Source organism: Globicephala melas, chromosome 4 (assembly GCF_963455315.2).
Source record: "Globicephala melas chromosome 4, mGloMel1.2, whole genome shotgun sequence".
NCBI classification, from domain to species: Eukaryota; Metazoa; Chordata; class Mammalia; order Artiodactyla; family Delphinidae; genus Globicephala; species Globicephala melas.
Window position 1 is genome coordinate 96,880,634 of NC_083317.1, and position 17,888 is coordinate 96,898,521.

The 17,888-nt window shown below is 37.1% G+C and overlaps 1 protein-coding gene across 6 annotated transcripts in view; it reads left to right on the forward strand.

Moving 5' to 3' along the window:
* MECOM (MDS1 and EVI1 complex locus) overlaps positions 1-17,888 on the forward strand; it is a 566,538-nt gene that overhangs the window by 531,760 nt on the left and 16,890 nt on the right. For 4 of the 6 annotated variants that reach the window (XM_030863952.3, XM_060298431.2, XM_060298433.2 and 1 more), the window contains 4 exons: positions 1,589-2,945; positions 5,336-5,423; positions 11,305-11,331; positions 17,411-17,577. In XM_030863952.3, coding sequence (XP_030719812.1) covers positions 1,589-2,945; positions 5,336-5,423; positions 11,305-11,331; positions 17,411-17,577 — 1,639 coding nt within the window. The remainder of the gene's footprint in view (positions 1-1,588; positions 2,946-5,335; positions 5,424-11,304; positions 11,332-17,410; positions 17,578-17,888) is intronic. The other 2 variants (XM_030863959.3, XM_030863965.3) reach the window with 1 other exon arrangement.

A 17,888-nucleotide genomic window follows, 5' to 3' on the forward strand; every position in this document is an offset into this window, starting at 1 on the left:
ATGCATGTTATAGTCTCTACAATGTCATAAATCATTCCACAGTTGAAAGCGCCTTTAATATTACTAAGCACATTGATATGTGTAGCAATGCATTTTAATTGTTAGTAGTAAAAGAAATAGACAGAATCACTTGGTACTTCCTGGTTGGTTGTGTGTGGGATAATCCAAGTTCTGGATGAGTTTTGTATAACTGAAGGTCTATAAAATCTTCTTTGAATTTTCTTTTTAAATTGTTATCGTTTTGACTTAGGAGCTTAATTTAAAGGCAGTCATCACATGAAAGAAATAAGTGTTGCATTTTGTCTTCAATTTAATTTCTTATATAAATTGGTTTCAACAATTACCAACAAGGCATATCATGTTTCTGCATGTATTAAAACGTGCACAGAAGCATGAAAGTAAGCTCACACATAAAGGGAACTCATCTTTATTAAAGTAACGTAAAAGGTGTGATGCTTGGGAAATGGATACTATAATCCTGCCAGGCCGTGTATTGAGTAAGATTCCTACCTAGCAAAGGAATGATTAAGGGTTACGGAGTTCCATCTTAAAATGTACTTAGATCTATTCACACATATATGAGGAAGAAGATGTTTTACTTTTCTGGCAAATTCTCGGGGACGAGAGTTATTTCCCAGCTGCACCCACTGCTGTGTTCTTACTGGATTATAGCATTCAGCGCACTCTCCCCTGCTTACTGTAGTTGGCTGTACCACGTAGAAGTCAAGCCCGGAGATAACCCGTGAAGATATGACAACAAGTGGACATGTTTCCCAAGGACGGGGTTTCATAAATGCAGGAAGGTTAGCACAACCACTGGTGTGAGGGGAAGTCAGAGGACGTGATCATAGTTCATGGGAACCAGCAATGCAGGATGGGCTACATTCAATTTAGTTTCCTTTGCGGGCTTAAAATAGCGCCATTGTAAATTATGTCAGTCTTTCTCAAATCATGAAAATGATTGTTAAAAATGTCTCAGAATACACAATGTACATTGTTGTGTGGCTTTGATGTGTGAATGATGAGAGCATATGATATAATACAAATTAAATAATGGTAGAGCAGTCACAGGCTTTTTCCCCAAGGGGAGCGGGAATAAAGGTGAAGTTTCTGGTCGAGGGAAAGGCTGTTTTATTTTGTGTTGATGCCTACAATATAGAATTCTTTAAATGGTCTAAAATTTTAAAGGGGTTCCTGTTCTGTGTCATGTTTAGTACATCTTAAGAATTTAATCGTAAAGATTCTGTTAGTGTAGTAATTGGGTGGGAAGTCAATGCATGCTGGAGTTTGACTTTTTAATAAATATTTAAGTACACAAATATGATACAAAATATTATGCAATGGGGATGACAGAATATTTATATATATCTGAAATATTTGTGCTGTCTCAAGACATTTGTCAGGTTGGATGCCTTGCTTTGGAATCTAGTGAAACGGGGTTTTCTGTGTTTGGAGCACCCACGTTGGTGCCTCCGACGTCTTTTCCTGGCTTTCTAATTGAAATTTGGGGTAAACCAATTGTGATACTTGCTAAATTCAGAAGCAGTTGCCATAAAGCCTGAGATTCTTTTTTGTTGTTTGCACACAGGTGAGGTCTGCCATAAATCCTATACTCAGTTTTCAAACCTTTGTCGTCATAAGCGCATGCATGCTGATTGCAGAACCCAAATCAAGTGCAAAGACTGTGGACAAATGTTCAGCACTACGTCTTCCTTAAATAAACACAGGAGGTTTTGTGAGGGCAAGAACCATTTTGCGGCAGGTGGATTTTTTGGCCAAGGCATTTCACTTCCTGGAACCCCAGCTATGGATAAAACGTCCATGGTTAATATGAGTCATGCCAACCCGGGCCTTGCTGACTATTTTGGCGCCAATAGGCATCCTGCTGGTCTTACCTTTCCAACAGCTCCTGGATTTTCTTTTAGCTTCCCTGGTCTGTTTCCTTCCGGCTTGTACCACAGGCCTCCTTTGATACCTGCTAGTTCTCCTGTTAAAGGACTGTCAAGTACTGAACAGACAAACAAAAGTCAAAGTCCCCTCATGACACATCCTCAGATACTGCCAGCTACACAGGATATTTTGAAGGCACTATCTAAACACCCACCTGTAGGGGACGATAAGCCAGTGGAGTTCCAGCCCGAGAGGTCCTCTGAAGAGAGGCCCCTTGAGAAAATCAGTGACCAGTCAGAGAGTAGTGACCTTGATGATGTCAGTACACCAAGTGGCAGTGACCTGGAAACCACCTCGGGCTCTGATCTGGAAAGTGACATTGAAAGTGATAAAGAGAAATTTAAAGAAAATGGTAAAATGTTCAAAGACAAAGTAAGCCCTCTTCCGAATCTGGCTTCAATACATAATAAGAAAGAATACAGCAATCATTCCATTTTCTCACCATCTTTAGAGGAGCAGACTGCGGTGTCAGGAGCTGTGAATGATTCTATAAAGGCTATTGCTTCTATTGCTGAGAAATACTTTGGTTCAGCAGGACTGGTGGGGCTGCAAGACAAAAAAGTTGGAGCTTTACCTTACCCTTCCATGTTTCCCCTCCCGTTTTTTCCAGCATTCTCTCAATCAATGTACCCATTTCCTGATAGAGACTTGAGATCGTTACCTTTGAAAATGGAACCCCAGTCACCAAGTGAAGTAAAGAAACTGCAGAAGGGCAGCTCTGAGTCTCCCTTTGATCTCACCACTAAACGCAAGGACGAGAAGCCCTTGACCTCAGTACCCGCCAAGCCTCCAGTGACGCCGGCCACAAGCCAAGACCAACCCCTGGATCTAAGTATGGGCAGTAGGAGTAGAGCCAGTGGGACCAAGCTGACAGAGCCTCGTAAAAACCACGTGTTTGGGGAAAAGAAAGGAGGCAACGGTGAACCAAGACCAGCACCTGATGGTTCCTTACAGCATGCTAGACCCACTCCTTTCTTCATGGACCCTATTTACAGGTAAGGGTGGATGGGAGACCGCTCAATGTGGACAGAAGAATGAAAGGCAGTTTTCACACTCTAAAGTTACGGCTTTTAACAAACCTTTTTTATTATTCTTATAAAGCAGAAAGTAAAGTTGTTTGATCTGGTGAGTTCATTTTTTATTCGGAAAGTCAACTCATTAGGTTTGGACTTATTTTTGGATGTCTCCGAATTTGGGGTTTTGGAATAGGCCCACAGAGTTCTTTCCCTTGACAATAAATTTATTTTTAAACACATTTTTTTAAGTGGAAAATATGGGAAAGCCGTATTTAAAGCAAGTTGTCAAGTGGCGGAAGAATGAGGCTCCTGAAGGATTAATGCAAATATGTGTGGGTACTTAAATGGGTCAGGTTATTCGGAATGAGATGGGGCATAGCAAGAGTTTACTCTTTGTTAACCTACGAACACATCCTTAATAAGTGCTGGTCCTATTCTGTTTCTAAATAAATCTCTTAGGAGCCCCATGTAACTGAAATATTAATCACAAAAATGCTTTGTATATAATGTGAGTGGTCGGCTTAAAAAACACATCTCTGTTTAATGCCTTCATTATCCAGTTTCCTTTGATGCATCCAAAAATTTTGGGGGGGGAATATGTGCTAATAAAAAGCCTCTTAGACAGTACCCTGTAACACTCGACCATTCAGAAAGATTTAGTTTTTAAAAACTAGTCTTCTTCAAAGTGTATGAATAACAATAATTAATTTGTGATGTATTTTAAATATTACCACAAGTTTTCACATTTACTTTCTCATTCAAGTCGTGAACGTTGTCAAGAGTTAATGGAAAATGTGGATAATTTTTTATTGGACTTATTTAAGCTGGGAGAATTTGATATTTTTGCCTGATTCTTTTTTTTAATCAAGAGACAGTTTTGTTCAATTCCTTCATTCAACAATATTTTTTTTGAGTGCCTATGACTTAATAGGTACCACAGCTGCAAACTCCCTTCAAACTCTTTTTCTACCTGTATTATCTTCAATGCATTAACCAAGAAACATTGCCAGTGTGTTACTTGAACATGACAAGGGGCATAGAAAAGGACAGTACAAAAATGTCTCAGAGCCATCATTACCATGCTTGGGCACTATTTTTTTTTTTTAACAATTATTATATTTTCATTTCTGTGGCAGAGAAAGAAAAAGAAGGAAAAACAGATCTTCCATATTTTGTGTGTAGCTTGTATGTTACACATGGCCAGTAAGGTTGTATTTCCAACTCAGCGATATGTCTCAGCCCTTTGTGAAGATAAGTTCTCAGACTCTCTTTCTTAGACCCTCCCAAGGGCAATGGGCTTCCAGTTCCTTCATACACCCATTCCACTCTTCTCCATCACCTCCTAACCTCCCTCCTGCTGACTCTAATCTCAGTCTTTTCTCTGGCATGTCAGTGTCAATTGAGGCTTTAGGCATGTCATTTTACCAAATTCATGAAAGACCTAAACTTACCAGTTTTAGTGTAAGACCTGGGTTGAAATCTCAGCTTTCCCATGTCTTAAACTTTTTTAATCCATACAATGGGTATAAGAGCACCTATTTCAGTAAGTGAAATAGTGTATGTAAAACATAGCATACGTACAATTTCAAGAAGTGGGAGCTGTTTTTGTTTGTTTTGATTCTATTTTAAAGTATACTTATTTAACGGTTTTTAAAAGGAAATCACCAACGGTTCATGAAGGAAATTAATTCAGTCCACGATGTCCTTTCCTATATGCTTAATAGAAAATAGAATGACAAACATTTCTAGAGCAGAAGGGCTATATTGATAAGTTCGATAATGTCTCTCCCTGTCTTTAAAAAGTTCCTCATCCTCTCCCTACCACTCCCCTTTCACCTACTCTGTTTATCAGCAGTAACATCCAAAAGAAGCTGCGTATGCCTGAGAGCGGCTAGCAGGGTGTGTAGTATGCTTAGAAACTCTCCTGCTGACATTCACAAATGTAGAAGAAATACGATGACGATTTGAGGAAGCACCTTCTTGAGAGAAAATGACTTTAATTTTTAAAATGAGCCCTGTTCTTATGCTTTTGAAATCACCAAGCCTTTTCGTGTACATTTCAAATGGAAAGGTACAAATTTGTGACCAAAGCCTCTGATTTCATGACTTCATTTTTTACATTTCCTCATTATTATTATTACTAGTCATTCAATAGGATTTTTCCATTATAAAAAGGACCTTCTTTCTCTGAGCGCCTAGAAGTGCCAGGAGTATTCTTCAAGAACTGAACAGATGTCTTTATATCTTTATTAGGGTGCTTCCCAGCAACCTACCATTTGCTTTATTGTTAGCTGTTTAAATGTCGGCGAGTACGCAGGGATTGATATATGAGACTGATTCATCTCCAAAATCTAATTTTAACCTTTCAGAGTAGAGAAAAGAAAACTAACTGACCCACTTGAAGCTTTAAAAGAGAAATACTTGAGACCTTCTCCAGGATTCTTATTTCACCCGCAAGTAAGTATTTTGAATTTGAGACTTCAAGCTTGTAAACTAACTTGTTGATCCTGAAAAGCAGGTGCAATGAAATGAAAGAAATCTTGAGAACACTAGGATTTCCTATGACGCTGGTGTGGAAGAACACAGGAAATTCTAGCAGAATTAAAACCCAAACTCTTTAAAGAAAAAGTAGTTAATATATGTGAAAAAACAACATGGTTTTGCTGTTAAATTATTCTCTATTAACGACTTACTGAGCCAAAGTGTATTTTACAGTGAGCAGAATTCAGTTAAGAAATTAAATATTGAAGTTGCCTTTCATGTTAAAACATTTGTGATAGTAAGAAATGGATCGTAGTGTGACTTGTCCGAAACTCATGACGGTCGTTCATGTTCTTTCAGTGCTTAGATAAAAACAGGAAATGAGTCTACCTGACAAGTTGTTACCATAGAGGGTGAAGGAATTTATCTAGAGACCACTGGGCATTCCAGCAAAATTCTGTAATTGCACAAGAATTCACCACAATACACAGAGCTATTTGCTGGATGGAGTTGTGTCCATTTATCAAAATATGTACAGTTTCTCACTGCAAGGAAAATACAAAGCAGCGTTATCTAATTGGTTCATCTTTATGTCCCTACATATTTGGTCATTTTTTAAAAAGCTGACTTACGTATCAATAAAAATGCGGGGAATTGTATTGAAAGAAGAAATATGTAAACATCTTGAGTCTGGTTTCTTAATGATATTTTATTTTTTGTTTACGTATTAGTAAGGATATAAGCTTTGGTCTATAGATAGTAAGCAAAATTTTTATGAAAATGCTTGAAAACAGAGTTAACTGATTTATTCTGTTTCAATATATTCAAACCAAAAATTACGCTCCTCTAATAAAATTGATGGAATTCTATGCAAGCTGTCTTATAGAACGTTATGAGCTAATTAAATTAAATCATGGGATGGGATATGACTCTTCCCTCCACCTTTCATGCCCCTGCCACCACCTCTTCTTTCTTCATTTTTTAAAGTACTTTCCTAAACTTTGGACATCAAAGTATGAGAGCTGAAATACCATATTCTGGGTTAGCTGGAGAAATCTATCATTGCTCAAAAATTCTCTCTATTTTAAACTGCAAACATATATGATTTAGTATTAAAGGGGTTAGAAATGTTCCAGTTAGTATTCATTTTGTGTAGAAAGACTAAGGAATGATATCATTTATTAAATTATTTTATGGAAAAGAAGCAAGTTTTAAAATAGTAAATGTTTATCGGGTGCTTATTTTCCACATTTAGGTTGACCTAAATTGCACTTGCCAGCCTCATGAGCTAAAAAAACTGAACATAATGTGCGTTTTGTGTCAGATATTACACAAAAGTATGTCTCTCTTGATAACTTCCTAACTAAATGCTTATAAGGATATTATAGTTATCTACATTTAATCACAATAAATCAAGTCGTTTTCATATTCTAATTATCTTTAAAATCTAGTAATTAATCATTTCAAAATTAAATGCTGTGAGTACATGGTATAAGGGAGGGGGAAAAAAAGCCACTGGGATTCAGTGTCTTTGAGTGACTCAGTCTATTGGCTCTTAGTTTCCTTACCTGTCAGATGAGGGAGTTGGGTGTAAGGTCCCTATCCTCTCTGAAGTTCAGATTTCTAGCAAGCTAAGGTAAATTTACTGGTTCAGAAGATGGGCAGTTTTATCTATCAGTATCTTTACATGTGCATGCAGCTGTTGTAAATATAGTATATACATGTATGGAGGTTCCTTAAAAAACTAAAAATAGAACCACCATACGACCCAGCAATCCCACTACTGGGCATATACCCTGAGAAAACCATAATTCAAAAAGAGTCATGTAGCACAATGTTCACTGCAGATCTATTTACAATAGCCAGGATGTGGAAGCAACCTAAGTGTCCATCAACAGATGAATGGATAAAGAAGATGTGGCACATATATACCATGGAATATTACTCAGCCATAAAAAGAAACAAAAGTGAGTTATTTGTAGTGAGGTGGATGGACCTAGAGACTATCATACAGAGTGAATAAGTCAGAAAGAGAAAAACAAATACCAAATGCTAACACATGTATATATAGAATCAAAAAAAAAAATGGTTCTGAAGAACGTAGGGGCAGGACAGGAATAAAGACGCAGACATAGAAATTAGACTTGAGGACAAAGGGAGGGGGAAGGGTAAGCTGGGACGAAGTGAGAGAGTGGCATGGACATATATACACTACCAAATGTAAAATAGATAGCTAGTGGGAAGCAGCCACATAGCACAGGGAGATCAGCTCGGTGCTTTGTGACCACCTAGAGGGGTGGGATAGGAGGGTGGGAGGGAGACACAAGAGGGAGGAGATATGGGGATATATGTATACGTATAGCTGACTCACTTTGTTATAAAGCAGAAACTAACACACCACTGTAAAGCAATTATACTCCAATAAAGATGTTAAAAAATGAATTAAAAAATATAGTATATACATGTTTTTAATCAAATAATATTAATATAAGAAAATCTGCTATGTTTTAAGATTCCCAAAGTTAATGAAGGACCACAAAATATGAGGCGCATGTACAGTGCTTGCAGTACAGCAATCACCCACTCAGACCATTGAAAATATGCCTGTGGGAGTCACAGTGGCAGAGTTTTCTTCCCACACCAGAATGTCGCGTCTTGGTATAAGGGACTACCCACTGCTGCGTGTTGCTATAACAACAAGACCTAACAGTGATATTCAGCTATTTAACACATCATATGTGATGAATACCGATCAATCAGAATGGACTCCTGCCATTCTGGAGCCGGGTCCTGGAAGCCCTTGCTGCACCAACTGTTCATGCTTTAGTTGCTGGCCAGTGGGCTGTCTGAAGGGTCTATTGGGAGGAGGCCAGGGCTGCAGGAGGACGTTCAGGGTAGTTGGGGCAGAGGCTGTTTACCAAAGACTACATAAATATTTCATTATTTTGATAACCATCGTGGCTATTTTCCTGTGTTAGGGCTGTGTATCAGTGGGGTACAGGTGGCATAAAAAGCGTAGCCTGAGAGAAGCTTGGGTCACTCAGTTTTCACCCACCGTTCAGACCAGTCTGTTCTTTCAGAAAATCTGCCTCAGATGTTCTGAAGTTTCAGCAGAACGTTCTTGTTCTTTCTAGACCTCTATCAATTCTGTCCTAGCCTCAAGATCTACTTTCCTACAAACAAACAAATGAAAACAAAGAGAAACTGCCCAGGATTTGGGGCCAGAAATAACCGCTTTAGAACTGGCTTTCCTACTTATTCACAAAAATGCTTCAGTTTTGAGCGATGTAATTCATCTCTCCGAGCCTTCTCTATCAGTGTAATGGGAACACCCCTCCAGCCTTACCAGGGGAGCTGCAAGGATTAGTGATCACGTACATAATGTGTTTAGCATTGTGCTTGGCATATGGAAGGACCTAGATGAGGAAAAGCTCTTATTATTGGTTGCAGAAGTATTCCATTTTGAATATAAAAGGGTGTCAGTAAACTACCCTCCTGCCATCCCCTGAGCCCAGGGGCTATACCAAGTATCTAGAAGTCCTTGGAAAGATGCTTACTGTGTTCTTCGTGCTGCCTTGTTGGGCAGCAATCAGGGTGGCACAGAGCAAGAAGCCAAAATGGAAGGACTTGCCTCTGCTCCCAGGGCTTGCCATGATTTTGTAGCTAGATAAGTGCTTGGTTAAGACCATTCGCTGCTTCATTTTTCATTTAAAGTATATTGGAGCAAATCACATGGTCCCTCTGGGCCTTCTGTATCTTCATCTTCAGAATGAGAATAATACCTACCCTATCTACTTCTCAGTGTTATTATAATAATAAAGAGGAGACCACATGTTCTTGATGCTTCAGGGAAAACCTATATGTAGATAGCTATGTAAATGCTTGGTAGTGGTATTCTCTGGGCAAGCCTGATTTTACAATTTTTTGTATGTCTTTGTATTCTGGCCTCCTCCTTCCCCAGTGCACAGTGCCTAATCAATGAAAGTCAAACACCTCAGTGGATATTTATTAAATGTTATTGAAAGATTATTAGTCCATCTTATTGCTTTTTGGAATAATGTATATTTTTCAAATCCTTGTCAAAAATACCCCAAACGTATAGGAACACATACTTCAAAATCAAAAGGTAAATGCTGGTTTTATCATTCTTAGGGTCTAAATTCCTCTCAGTTCAGTTCTTAAAGAAGTATGTTTGCTCTGTCGGGCCACTGGAGGACTATTTAGCTTTCTATTTTTCTCTTATAAATAAGTTAGTTTAATATAGGGGTGAAATAAACACTACAGAGGTTCTTCCTGAATATGTGGTTGAAAATTACTTGTGGAGTCTCAGATTACAATTTTGAAAAGAAGATGACAGCCACAGGAGGTGAGATGGAGGAAATGATATTACCATGTGATCTTTGGAATGTCCATTTCATTGGGTGCTTTGCATTTTGGGTACTTTGCATTCACTTCGATAGCTCATTTGAATGGCCATAGATATCACTTGGCAATTATACTATTATAAAAGTGGCTATTATTCCTTTGTTTGATTTTCCTATACGTTAAATATTATTTTTGGTTATTTATATATTTCATTTTCAGATGTTTGACTTTGTGTTGATCTGCGACAGAGACTCTATTTTACTTCCATTTCTGTCCTTTATGCATTCGTTTTTTGAATTTTCTTCCTTTAAAATGTCTACTTGCTACTGTATCCCAAGGAACTGGGAAAAAGACCAAGGTCTTTTCCCAAGTTATCATTTATATATGGGTGTGAAAATCACTTAAGTCTTTTGCCTTTCATCTTCTTTCGTGCTTTCAACAAGTGTTTCTTGTGTTAGATTTCTTCTGTGATAAACCTTTCATCATTAAAAACTGTGCATCTTCCTTACTGAAGATACCATAATCTAAGAAAGCAAGATATATCCCCTTTAACCAACCAAAATGATATTTTTGTTTTGTTTTTTTTCTTTTGTTTTTTTTGTTTTGTTTTTGTTTGTTTGTTTTTTTTTTTTGCTGCATGCGGGCCTCTCACTGTTGTGGCCTCTCCCATTGCGGAGCACAGGCTCCGGACGCGCAGGCTCAGCGGCCATGGCTCACGGGCCCAGCCGCTCTGCGGCATGTGGGATCCTCCCAGACCGGGGCACAAACCCGTGTCCCCTGCATCGGCAGGCGGACTCCCAACCACTGCGCCACCAGGGAAGCTGCAAAATGATATTTTTAAAGATGTAACATTTGTGTTTTCTGATAGAGCTTCTAACTCACTGAACTTTTCTCCATTGATTCTTGTCATAAATTGTCATAAATAACTTGACATTTGTAGTTCTTTTCATTAATATCCTTCGGTGTTTGGCCTACTGATGGTCTCAGTCCCATCCTAGTAGAAGTCAAGCAGTTTTTTTCCAAGGACATTACTTTTTTGTTACTCAGTGATTCACATTTGAGTAAATATCTTATTTTCTTTGTTACTAACATTGTAAAAATGCAAGAGACTATATCTTTTTTGCAGGAAATTGCTTAATTTTTAGTTATTAAAGTAAAATTTAGGAATCTTGTTTTGCAGTGAGTACAAACAGATAAAAAGGAAGTGTCTACTTTGCTATTTAAGATTTGATAGTAAGTAGTATTTAGCTTTCTTGGAAATAAGCACATTCTGGTTTATAACCATGATTCTAAAATTTAATTTAGGTAAATAGAGGAAACTCAGCAGTGTTATAAAATTATTAATTTTCATTTCCAAAGCTTTTACTCAAGATATAGTTACATGATAAGCAAAAATTACTTAGTATAAATGTTAATTTCTCAAAGGATAGATTGCAATAAAGATACTGATACAGAAGTAATTTTTTGTTTTTTGTTTCAATTTTGCTCCCAGTTCCAACTGCCTGATCAGAGAACTTGGGTAAGTTTCCTACTTATATTTTTGACTAAAATAACATAGAATTAAAAGAAAAACAACTTATAAGTTGCCATACAAAGAATTCTGAGCCCTTTCCATAAAATGATATGGCTTTAGCAGATAGATTTCCAGCTTTGTCAAGCTGCAGAATGCCTTCAGTTATAATTGGGCATTTAGTGTGCTATAAATTGTTTACAGAAAGAAGTTTATTCTCTAAATCTGACCCATTCCATGTAATTATACCTTGATGTAGAACTCTTTCTGGGCACTTTAGAGCATGTTGTTAAAAGGGACTTCAAGATGGGTCACTAAGTGGAAACAACCATTATTTGGGGGAGCCTGACCAGCATGTTAAAGATGCTTATGATAAAGCCTTCAAAAGGATAAAACCTGAACTTATGTGTAGACACAAGATGACATTGGAATTCACATTCATATAACCTGGGGCAGAACTTGGTTCTGGCTATGTGGAGTCATAAGACTAAATGTTTAAAAATCTTTATCTAACTAGTGAATGTATCCTTTTGCATTGGGTCCATTTCCTCAACTTTCTTTTTTTTTTTAAAGTTTAAAAAATTTTTATTGGAGTATAGTTGATTTACAATGTTGTGTTAGTTTCAAGTGTACAGCAAAGTGAATCAGTTATACATATACATATATCCATGCTTTTTAAAGATGATTTTTCCATATAGACCATTACAGAATATTGAGTAGAGTTCCCTGTGCTATACAGTAGGTTCTTATTAGTTACCTATTTTATATATAGTAGTGTGTATATGTCAATCCCAATCTCCCAATTTATCCCTCCCCCTCAACCTTCAATTAATGTTTCCAGATACAGTCAGTTGACATCAGTAGGGGAAAACTTTATTTTTTATTCAAGATACAAAGAATACTATTTATTTACTTTTCACTACCAAATAAACCTTGAGTCAATAGAAATATATGTAAATAACATATATTACAAAATCTCCTCTAAGTGTATGTGCTTTTACTCCTTCATTCTCCTCTTCACTCAAAATTATCCTGATTCTGAAGTATGGGCAGAATCTTGGAATGTAGTTAAATTTTCCTTTAGTCACCATATAATTATATATAAATTATTTTAAGTTAGAGCACTTTGGCAGTTACCTATTTCCTCTATCTGATGTTAGTTTTCCTTTTAGAACAGAAGTTCTTCTATTTTATTTCTTCTGTGGAATATGTGATGAATTGTGATTTTTCTCATCCTATCAACTTTTAAGGATTAAGTTCATTTATTTCCAAAGTATAAGAGTAGAGAGACAGAAACTTCCTTATTAGGCAAAGCTGTGCAGTAGACAGCGTTATTCTTTCATTATCCTGGCTTATATTTCCAGTGTTTCTTGTCTGCCTCTCCTGGCAAAGGTCTGTCCAGAATATCGTACGTCATCGTCCTCATTATTTCTAATGTAGAGTATTACTTGCTAGTAGCTTTGCTGTTAGGCGCTTCAAGCATAAGGTGCTATATCCTACACAAATGGCCAGTGCTTCTACCAACTTACAAAGCCAGTTCAGATTTTAAGTTAGACACCCTTTCCTGATAGTACAATGGTATAGCAACGGCCATTGCAATGCTTTGGAAACACTCCCATTCTTTGGCTCATAGGTTTTTCAAAGCAATAATTTATATTTGTACTATAAAATATAGATATTAGTGGAAAGTAGTAAAATATTAAAGTTTATAATTTTGAATGGTTAAAAAACCCTATAATTTTATAATCATGACTGCAGAATGTGATATGTGGAATGAGACAACCATAAAATATGAATATGTATTTCTCCCCCAAATGGCCATGATTTTAAGATTTCTCTAGATTATCAAGTGAATAAATATAGAAAACTACCAAATCTACAAACTTTCCCATCATAAGTTATTTATGAAAAGTTAGTTATTTTATGATAAAGCCATGTGTAATCTAATTTGTGAAACATTAGGTCACATAATTCATGGTGCCATTGGACATATCATTTTGTATAATCAGATTGTCACTTTAATAGTTTTAATGAGAAACTTCTTTATGTCATCAATTATTGGCTGCCAGATAAAAAATGTTAAGCTAAGTGCTTCAGACCCAGTTGATGATATCTTGCCTGCTGAAATGTTTTTACAAATACTAACTTTATTTGACGAGAGAGATAGCTACATTTTTTGGTAGGAGCTAGGGAATTGTGTCTAAATATTAGTTTGCGTCAGTATAAAGTTAATAGCCCCTTGGGGACTGGAAGGGGGTGAAATGACTTCCTTTTCCAGACATCTGGCTGCAGATACCATCAACAACTACAATATATGTAAATAAAAATTACTGTTCCATAGGAAAAAAGCTGTCATTTACTGATCGGAGATTAGCCTACGACATTAATAGGACAGAGGGCAATACGTTTTTAAAATATATGATGTGATTTTTCCTCCTTTTTTCCCCCATTCTCAGCAAATGTCCTCTTCATTGCAGTACACATTGTTCCCCCTTCATTGATTTCTTCATAGTTGAAAAGTATATCTAGCTAGATTCTGTTTCATTTATCCCAATTCATCTTGATTTTTAAAATACCAAGTCAGACTTTAAAATGAATGTCAAAACTTACCACTTCTACAAAATGCATGTTATTCCAAGAGGAGTATCACATGAGTCAGCCCAGATAGCTAGAAAAAGTTGAGGTTTGGACCCATACATTAGATAAAACTCATCTTAATCCAACACCTTAATCCAAGATATGGACCAGGGCTGATTGTTGGTCACAGAATGGCTAAACTACCCCAACTAGCAGATGTCTAAGTCACTTTTTTAAAAAATTAATTTTTATTGGAGTCTAGTTGATTTATAATGCTGTATTAGTTTCAGGTGTACAGCAAAGTGAATCAGTTATACATATACACGTGTCCACTCTTTTTCAGATTCTTTTCCCATATAGGTCATTACAGAGTATTGAGTAGAGTTCCCTGTGCAATACAGTAGGTTCTTATTAATCTATTTTATACATAGTAGTGTCTATATGTCAATCTAAGTCACTTCTATCTGTCCTAATGGAGAAACTTACTCTTTTCAGCTGATGTCAAGTGCTGTGAGAGCAAATCTTTGGAAGATGAGAGGAAGGATTCAGTGATGGCTTTTATGTTGTTTCGGTGGTTGCTAGCCGGAAAGAAAGTGGAGAGGGGGTGTGTGTCTGCGTATGTGGTGTTAATAGCTACCCTCAGCTCCCTTCCCATCTTTCTTCTCTCCCTCTTCCCCACTCTGACTTAATCCTCTTTTCATTTGACACCCCAAGCCAAAGGTGGGGGGTGGCTTATAAGGAAGGCGCTTGGGTAACCCCTATTCTTTTTCTTATTATCTTTAAGAATGTTGTTACTTAGTCATCAAGTCCGTACTATATTTTGTTATTTCTTAATGCTTTTCCCAAATTGAAACAGTTTGAGGTGAAGTAATCACAGTGATCTTCCTTTAAAAGGAGCTATTAGCAGCTACTAAAGCAAGACACATTTCTCAACAGCCAATTGCTCTTAAATAACTTGAAGGACTTGTAGTTTATACGTGCTGGAGATGAAAGCCGAGAATAATGATAGTCATGAGTAAGCTATTTTCCATATAAAAGGAAAGTGTTTCTACAAGATGTATTGCCCCAGGAATCCGAGTGTGTCGGCAGGGCGGACACTCAAATGATTTAAAACCACTAGATAATGAAACTTTACTCAAATATTAAATGTACATAAATAAAACATTTATAATCATCACCCATGCACTTATTATTTTTCCCAATAAATATATGCGGTCATGCCCCTTACCCCTGCTTGTTACTGCTAATCAGCTTGAAGGCCAGAGGTCATTTTTCACTCAGACAATTTATTCCATGGAGGGTGGAATATCAGAATGATTTTCTGCAAGCAACAATTAGAAGGAATAAATGCAAATAAAATAGTATCATAAAATATTTCTGGATTGATTTTTAATAAATAAAATCCAAAGTAATATGAAAATGCTAATGCTCTGGTTAGAGGGGGATAATGACCATATTCAGCAGGGACAGAGTTTCCTTCAACCTCTATGAACAGCAGCATCATTTTATATCTCTGCCCTGTGATCAGTATGTGTCAAAATCCTTCATAGTGACAAATGTGCTGTCCGCTTGCATCTGTGGAGAATGTTTTAGCAGCTGAGTGATTATGAATCAAACCCCTGAGCTTATAGCCCCTACCGCCTCCCAGTGCGTTCACATTTGTCGTCTGACAAGTAAATGTATCTTGACTTTCCTCTGAGATTTTTTTTGCACCGTGTTTGATGAAAGACATTTGGCAAATTGGCAGTGGTACCCTGTACATTGCAATTTGTAGCTAGCATTAGGAGTCTGGGCATGAAATGAGAGGGCAGGCTCCAGGATAAAGGGAAAAGAAAGAAAGCTAACTACAACATGAATAGTCATTTGAAGAATCAAGCATACAATATTCCCTTTGTAAGAAGAGAATCATGTTTAGGCCATTCGGTTAAGATTTTGCTCCAGTTTAAGAAGTCAGTGGTATTCTGTCCAGCTGTGTGTCCGCGGAGTATAAATTTTGTTAATTTTCTTTTTGAGTATGAAGTGTTGCCTTTTATTTTTAACCTGGACTCATAATAAATTGGAACTCCAACTCTGTCTTACCACCTTATCAGCAAAAGAATCTTTTTCTTGGGTTGATCGGTTGCTTGAATGTATAGTTGTTAACATTTTTAATCCTTGCATGGGGTCTTCTGGTCTACCGCCCCCGCCTTTTGAGAAACAGAGTGCAAACACCTTTTAAACAGCTTTGTGAGTTCTCCAGTGGCATAGTGCCCTGAGAACCAAATAAACAATGGGTGAGTTGATTTTACAAGATGGCCTGAGAGTTTGCTTTTTCTTCTTAAAAATTCAGTAGTAAGCAGCTTCCAAATAAAATGTGAGCATGGGGGAAACAACATTTTGGGAGGGTTGAAGGAAAGGTGAGAGAGTCTGTCTAACTATAGACAGGATCAAGCTGCCTTTGAAAGTAAATGCCACCCTCTGTTTATGACTCTGTCGAATATGTGTGCAGGAAGACAAAAACTTGAAGATTATAAGCAAAATAAATTAGGTTTTTTGAGGGGAAGAACCAGGCAGGATAGTTTTTCTTCAAGAATACTGCTCTAAGAGTTTGGTCATACTTACAATGCCCGTGCCAGGTTATGTGAAGTTATGATAATATATCATGAACTGTCATTTCAACTTAATCTTTGTCCATGACAAATGAATATTTCACCAAAATTCTTTGTACATAATCACACTTAAAAATCTAGTATATCCAGATATTAATTTAACATAAAGGACTGTTTACACATTTAATTTTTTCTTTCTGCATTGCATACATTTGGCTAAAGCTATAACTTTGGAACACCTGATGTTTTTCATGCTGTGAGTTCTTTTCATGGGACTCCCTACTTCCTATGGTTTTTATTACCTAGACAAGGCATACAGGATCTCTTGCTATAATTTCCAGTTTACTATTTTTTTTTTTACTGTTTATTCGGAAATCTCACAGACCGAGAAGATGGTGGACTTGTGTCCCAAAGAACCATCTTGCCAGAGTTAGATTCAAGCTTCTTTTATACTAAAAAAGGAGGGAGTAAAGTCAAACATTTCCTGGTTCCAGCCAGCCTCTGGAGGGGATGTATTAATTTCTTCCTTCCTGCAGTCAGTCATTCACAGGTGGGCCTGGTGATCGTTGACAGCATGATACTAATGCTGTCTCTTAATTTAATAAAAAATCTAACGGTTTTATTCTCTCTCATGTATTTCATTGCTCAATTGTATATCAAATTATTACAAAATGGTCTAACTAAGGGCTTATGGAAAAGTTCACTTGGCACTTTGTAAGCTTAATTCTACCTTTGTTATCTTTGAGATCAATGAATTCTCTCATTTGTTTAATATTGGGACACTACAGTCTCTTTCTACAGCCCCTTGCATTCAGCAGATTTGATGCTTCCCTCTTATTAATCTGTTCCTGGTTTGCTAGAGATAATTACAGAAGGAAGGATGTCTGCCCCATCCTTCATGGTCTTGTGCTTTTGCCTTTCAGATGTCAGCTATTGAAAACATGGCGGAGAAGCTGGAGAGCTTCAGTGCCCTGAAACCTGAGGCCAGTGAACTTCTACAGTCGGTTCCCTCCATGTTCAACTTCAGAGCTCCTCCCAACGCCCTGCCAGAGAACCTCCTGCGGAAAGGAAAGGAACGCTATACCTGCAGGTAACTGCAAAGTTAATCATGGACTGCTTTCCAAAAATCTCCCCTCTGATTTCAAAAGGCCCTGCTGTTTGTTTTGGAAATTATTCTTGATTGGATGATTAATAGCAACCATGATAGATCTCAAGCACTTCAAAGTACTCTTTATTTAGTGGGATATAAAAATAGTGGTTTAAAAAAATTATTATTAAATGAAAATTTTAACACAGGCCATTTGGTTGTGATAAATGAGGTTGGAAATGGTCCAAATGCTATCTACTTGTTTCACTTTGATATTTATGAATTTTCTTTCACAGTTAATTATTTTCATCCAA